Here is a 7035-nt window from a genome sequence, read left to right as displayed (position 1 = left end):
TAGGTGAAAACAAAACTGATTTTTTGTTTATCCATCAAGTAACTGCAATTGTGCTGATAAGGTAGCCACTAGCCTCATTTGACTATTGAGCACTTGAAACATGATCAAATTGAGGTTTGCTGTAAGCATGGAATATACACCAGATTTCAAAGACTTAGTACAGAAAAAAGAAGGTAAAATGTCTCAATAATATTTACACCGATTATATGTTGAAATGATATTTTGGATATGTTGGGTTTAATAAAATATACAGTATTAAGATTAATTCTACCTGTTTCTTTGTATGCTTTCAATATAGCTACTAGAAAATTTAAAGTTACATATGTGGCTCACATTTTATTTCTGTTGGACACTGCTGTAAACTAGAAAACTAGATAAATGAAATGTTCCATTCTTTCGCTTTATGTGCTCTGCTGATTATAACCCTTAACAATATGTAAATTAAATTCCAAATAAGTACAAATTTAACCTGTCTTTTTTATTCTGTTTAGAGTTTGACAGGAGGAGTCAATGGAGGTGTCCACTGTACAGATGTGACAAATGCAAGTAGGACTATGCTTTTCAACATTCATTCTTTGGAATGGGATAAACAGCTCTGCGAGTGAGTTCTGTTTTGCTCTAAATATAATTTTCCCAATATATTACCTATTTATAACCAAAATCATACTATTTTCAGATGTCAGTGGAGCACCAAAATTTAACTGTTGCTATTTCAACTACAATATACAAATCTATGTTGTGTGTTTTTTAAAGAGAGACTATTGCTTATATAATAAACAGGCCAAATTAATTATTCTTCATGGAAGATTAGGTTTCTTTATAAAAGTACTTTGTTTTCTGTGTGCTTTCTAATCTTTATTGATTGGCTTGCGTAAAGTTAGAACGTTAAATATCTAAGAATATAACTATGTTCTGTTGGCTTATGTTATTTATTACTATCCAACTCCATGCTCAAAAACATCCATTTCTAATTGTTATTGATACTTTTAGCATTTAAATACATATAAATGTTTCTAGATGTCTATTCAAAATAGTGTTAAATACCCAATCTTATTGTTTTTTAGATTTTTTGGAATTCCAATGGAAATTCTTCCAAATGTCCGGAGTTCTTCTGAGATCTATGGCCTAATGGTAAAAAAAAAAAAAAAAAAAAAAAAAACCTAATAATTAAAGTTTTTTTATTAGAAAAAAACTTGACTATTCATTATTCAAAAGTCAGCTGTTTTGTTTTGTAACTTTAAAACTTTAAAGTCCTTCTTACCAATGGATTTGGCATTTATAAACTTATTTATAAACTTCAATTGGTTTTTCTTTGAGTATTATTATTTTTAAAGAATTAATGGGATACTCTAACTTGGCATGAGCCAATTTATTCTTTGAATCCAAATAACTGTTTAGTAGTTGTGGTGTCTGCTTTTAATTTAGAGGAGAGACTGTACATTTAGTAATGTTATTTTTCCTGTTGAATCTCTTTTATAGCCAAACTATGTTATATATTAGATTCTTTGTCAGCATGAGCAAAATTTAGCAAAGAAACTGAAAGCAAAGAGTATGTTTCTGATTTGAGATTGCTAATTAAATTGGTTTCTGTAATGGACATTTTTACTTTTTATTTCATTGAAATCCAGTAAAAACATGGTTTCAGCAAAAAGTGTGCTTAGCATCACTAAGGGTCTGTGATTAAACATCAGGAATGAAAACCTCTAGGAGGAATTGCACTGGTGTTTGAGCACAAAAATCTGGAATTTATGATAAGACTCAGGAATAAGTGTGATAAATTACAAAAAGCATTACTTAGACATTTCATGAAAGATGAGAAACTTCCCTTATAAAGTGAATGATACAGATGAACACTAAGTGCTCTGGATAAAGCTTGAGCAAGAATTTTTAACTGTTTCATTTATAATAAAGCTTTTTAAGGCAACATAGAATTTCCTTAAGGGAAGCATAGTCACTGCTTATCTTCAGCAAAAGTGCTTTGATCATTTCATAGCTGTCTGCAAACTGACTTGGGTCAAGGAAAAAGAAACTATGCTTGAGAAATAGTTTCAGAGGATGGTTAGAAAAAAAACGTTGAACTGGCCTAGTTTTCTCTTGCATTTAAAATATTATGCTTCTATCCTTCTTTTTCCCCCTTGCTGACTATAGAAAATCTCTCATAGCCTGGTGAGTAGGTTGCCCACCAATTATGTACCCATTCATTTGGAAAAGATACAGTGCACTTCCATTTATTTGTAGACACAAGCAGAAGTCCATTTACTAAACATATATATCTGGAATATCCGTGATCTTCCAAATTATTATAAGCTCTGGTCAGGTTTTAATTTAAAAAAGTTAGTCTTGTTTCTTTTTTAAGAGTAATGTTCTAAAATAAAAGACTAAGGTAGTTTCCTGGAATGAGAGATTCTGATATCCTCATAAAGTACAACTGTGATGTGCTTTGGGCCTTAGCATAATAGGGCGATTAGATATAGTTTGAAATGTCTATTTTAAATGATATCTTGATTACTTTTCCAGACCAGTTAGGTGGAAATGCACTGTTACTTTTTCTGCATGCTTCATCAAGGATGCTCCAGGAGGAGCATCAGAAGTCCCTCCCTGTGAAGAAAAAAGAGCACTTTATGTGCCTGAACACACATAGTAGTAGATCCTGTTGATAGTTTGTTAATTTTGAAAGCATAAGCAAAAACTTCTTGTAATATTTAAATATATCAAGATATATAGCCTCTAGGTTTCCTATAGATGTACTTTAAGCCTTTTGAGAAATTTACCCTTTACTTAATATCCAGATCCAGATTTTCAAATAATATATACAGTAAATAAAGATAACAGATTTTGAATTAACTGGAAAACATGAAAGAAATAAAATGATACCAGCTATCTAGAGGACATTTTCTATTTTGTAGAGGGTTTCTACATGTATGTTATTATTTCCTCATTATCATAGCCATGTAAGGTGGATTCTGTTCTTGCCCTCACTTTAACAGACAGGATATCTAAACCTCCCAGAGCCTGGGAAACTTGCTCATACATGGCAGACCAACAAGTCAGGTCCAAAGCTGTAGTTTGGTGCTCTTCCTAGTACATCACCCCTACTGCAGGGATCAAATTTCTTAGTTTTCTTAATTCCTTAATATCATTAAATATTGCTTTGAGTTAGCGTGCTTTTTTAAAAATTAAGTTTGTAAAGTCTACAATCAGCCACTTAAATCTCATTTTTCTTACTAGAATTCTGGCCATCACGATCAAAATAAAAACCAGTATTTATGACATAAATTAACTGTTGCTTATCAAAATTTGAAGACAGATGTTTGCTGTGAACAAATAATATCCAATACCTGAAAACTCTTATGTTCAGAGCAGCTTGAGTAGAAAGAAAAGTTGCCAAAATATGGCCTTGCAAAATAAATGTTTCATACTGGTTTGATAGTGATTTCAAGAATATATTAGTCATTTCTTAATAATGGCAATAATAGCAAAGCACTAATGAACTTGGGCAATCATGTAGCCCAGTCTCCATTTTGTAGAGAAATAAAGTGATGTATTGAGAGGTTTCAGCGGACTGCTAGTGGATTAATACTAACTAACTAACCAAGAGCAGAGCCCACATTTACTGGCTCCTAGTCTAACATTTTGTGTTCATTCTTCAGTGCCACATCTCTTCCTGTCATTCTAGGAATACTTGTAGTATCTGTCTCTGTATCATCTTTTAGTTGAAATACTTTCTTTGTCTTATCTGCCCACATCCTCTGGCACGTTGTTATTTGTGTTCACCCTTGTTGCAGAGTAGAGCCAAAATTTTGTGATTATTCATAATCTTTTTTTAAAATTTTTATTAGAAAGCTGGGGCCTTGGAAGGTGTGCCAATATCTGGGGTAAGTTTCATCACCAAGTATCTCCTGATCCCTACCCCTTTCCATGTTATGGCTTTCCTTCTCTTATTCCATCAGTCTGCCCCTTTTAAACTAGGGAAAACAAGTAAAAGTAGCAAAATTGGCTAATTCTTGTTCTTATGTGACATTCTGTGGGCCATTGAGAATTTTTTGAATAAATTAATTTAACTCTCCCTTCCCATACTTATTCTCTTATATGTTAACAAATGGTATTAACAAATGGGGAAAATGGCCAAATGGAGAAAATGTAAGAAATGTAGACAGTTCATTCCTTGATAAATAAAAAAGAAAAATAAGTCCCATGGCTCTTCTAAAGAGGAAATTAATACTATTTTATTAGTCAGTGTTTTTTATTGTCATTTATACTTTCAGTGTTTAGGGGACCAGTCTGCTGCATTGGTGGGACAAATGTGCTTCCAGAATGGACAAGCCAAAAATACGTAAAAACCAGTGCTGTTTTGTTTTTCCCACTTGGTGCTTTGAATGAGGAAAAGCTTTTGAAGTTCATCCAGGATGAAAATCAATAGTTTAATAGCTCCAATATGTATATATACATTTACTATTTTTTAAATATCTTTAAATAAAATATGTTATGCCATATATATGCACACTGATGAAGCTTATAAAGACCTTAATTTGTAAAATTAAGTTTTTTTATCCCAAAAACTAAATTTTGGTTCAAAGTATTCTTGCCTTTTTGGGGAGATTGGTGGGGTGGTGAGAGGGATGGGAAGAAGTGAGGAAGAGCCATAATAAAAACCATAATTTTCAGCATATTAAGTCTGTCTCACTAACTGTAAAGTTATATTTTTGTGGAATTTTCAAGGTTATTTTCCTAGCACTGTGCTTTCTCTCCATTATCTGAAGTTTCTCCTTTGACAAGAAGCAGAAAGAATGATAGAAGTAGAGATTTGGTATATTTTTCTCTCAATCTCATCTTCTTACTACTCACACATGCAGAGTCTGGGACAAGCACCATATCTAAGAGTAATAAGAAGATGACTCTCACTTTACGATGAGAAAATGGATGTTCAAAGAGGTTATGTGCTTGCTAAGGTCATAGCCTTGACATAAAAGCAGAACCAGATCTCAAACCCATACCTTCTGAGTCTGAATCTGGCACTCTTTCTTTCTGTTCCACCAATCACTATACTGATTTAAAGGTAAACTTTTAAATATTAAAAAAGCTACCTGCCAATTATATGTATTCATGAACAAAAATGAATATGCCCCCAAAGCTGAAATAATACTGATAATTATAACACAAGCTCAGCCAGTGGCTATTGTGCTACATATAATGCTCCATGTGCTTGAAACACATTATACAATTTAATCCACATACAGATCCTGTCATTCCCATTTTATAGAACAGGAAACAGAATTAAAGAAAATAGTTTATGCAACAGCACACAACTAGTAAGTGGAAGATGCAATATTTGCACCTAGATCCATCTCATTCCTTAGCCAGGGTTCTTAACCTATGTAGTATACTGCCTCCTGTGTGGAAAAGATTTCTGTACGACTGGCAAGAGACTACATTTAATTGTTCTTTTCTTGAGGATTTCCTAAATGTCTCATCAATTTTAACTTCAGTGATTAAGTTCTTCCTTTGTGAATAATGGAATGTGTGACGTTTCTAGGTGAAACGTTTTCGTAGTCTAGCAGGGTCAGGGGCTCTCATGCGAAAGGGTGACATTATTTGTGTGAATTTTTTGAGGAGGAGGAATGTGGACATTCTTTGCAGGTCAGGATAATATAAGGTGACATGACCAAGAGCATTTGAGTCAGCACAAGTTTAGAAACATTCTTGGAATCTGGGTTCCAGGCAGCTGAATCAAGAGTCAAGAGAAATAAAATAGAAAACTAGGTTATTTTTCTCTTTCTTTCCTCCTCTGCCAGGAACACTATTGCTAGTAAATCAAATGTTATTTATATTTTAGGTGCCTAGCACAGTACAATCAATCCTCTGTGTCTACAGGTTCCACATCTGTGGATTAAAAATATTCAGGGGAAAAAAAACCATAAAAATATCAATACAACAGAAAAATACAAATTTTAAAATACAGCATAATAACTATTTACATAGCATTCATATTGTATTAGGTATTATAAGTAATCTAGAAATGATTTAAAATATACAGGAGAAGGATATATGTAGGTTACATGTAAATATGAAATATGACACCATTTTATACAAGGGACTTGAGGATCCTTAGATTTTGGTATCTGTTGGGGCAGTAGGGGCCCCTAGAACCAATGCCCAATCCCCCCGCCAGATACCAAGGGACGACTGTATGTGTAGCACATGATAGGTACCCAATACAATAGCCTGCTTTTCCTCTTCTCTACTCCCCTCCCCTCTAACATTATCAGTCACATCCTTAAGTGATGAATTTAAGTTAGGGAGGACTTGTTTGAGTACCCCTGCAGCTACTGCAGATTGGAAGAGGGAAATAGCAAATTGTTAGATCTTTGGTCTCATATTTATCTTCCTGAGGGAAAAGAACACAAGTACGCATTTAATCATATATAAATCAGAAGTTATGTGCCATGAGAAACTTTAAAGTAAAGCTGTTGGGTTTCAATGGGAGGAAAGAAAAATCATGAAAGATTGTCTAAGTAATGAGATGCTTTGAAAAATAAGCAGTATTGGAGGATACAGAGAACATTGAACAAGATACATATGAGGAAATAGAAGACTTTGTTTAGAGAATGTAGAGAATGTTAAAGTAGGGAAGTGACAAAAAACACAAGGCTAGGATCATGTTGTGAAGCCCTATAATTCAGGCTAAGGAGCTTTTCTTGATAGGCAGTAGGAAACTTTTGATGGTTTATGAGCTAGTGTTCAGAGATGACTGGAGTTGTCAGTTTATAATACAGCAGTCTTGGGTGAAAGTGAGGAAAGACTAGAGGTCAACATGCCATGGAGGAAGCCACTATAGTATCCTGGTAATGAGCACATGGGCTCAGAAGGATGGGGACAGAGAGGGGGACCATGAGTGGATGTGCATGACACTGCAGAGGAGAAAGGGAAGGGAAGTAGGTATGCAATCTAGGTACCTGGACCCAATGGTTAGGCTTAGCCAATATAAGGAAAGGGTCTGAGTAGAATTTTTGTTCAGAGCATGTTTGTGGTACTGGC

The 7035-nt window shown here is 34.0% G+C and overlaps 1 protein-coding gene across 14 annotated transcripts in view; it reads left to right on the top strand.

Annotated features, from left to right (window-relative positions):
• Window positions 1–7035, top strand: part of GK (glycerol kinase) — a 78586-nt gene that overhangs the window by 42658 nt on the left and 28893 nt on the right. For 9 of the 14 annotated variants that reach the window (XR_005203381.1, XM_017548488.2, XM_037745692.1 and 6 more), the window contains 5 exons: window positions 492–601; window positions 1065–1131; window positions 2149–2166; window positions 3840–3875; window positions 4266–4333. Coding sequence is in view for 13 of the 14 variants with exons in the window: in XM_017548488.2 (XP_017403977.1) it covers window positions 492–601; window positions 1065–1131; window positions 2149–2166; window positions 3840–3875; window positions 4266–4333 (299 nt within the window). In the remaining variant the exon portion in view is untranslated. The remainder of the gene's footprint in view (window positions 1–491; window positions 602–1064; window positions 1132–2148; window positions 2167–3839; window positions 3876–4265; window positions 4334–7035) is intronic. The other 5 variants (XM_017548489.2, XM_017548486.2, XM_037745694.1 and 2 more) reach the window with 1 other exon arrangement.

The sequence above is a fragment of the Cebus imitator genome, unplaced genomic scaffold, assembly GCF_001604975.1.
Source record: "Cebus imitator isolate Cc_AM_T3 unplaced genomic scaffold, Cebus_imitator-1.0 Scaffold208, whole genome shotgun sequence".
In the NCBI taxonomy this organism is placed as follows: Eukaryota; Metazoa; Chordata; class Mammalia; order Primates; family Cebidae; genus Cebus; species Cebus imitator.
This window is presented reverse-complemented; position numbering and strand designations above follow the sequence as displayed.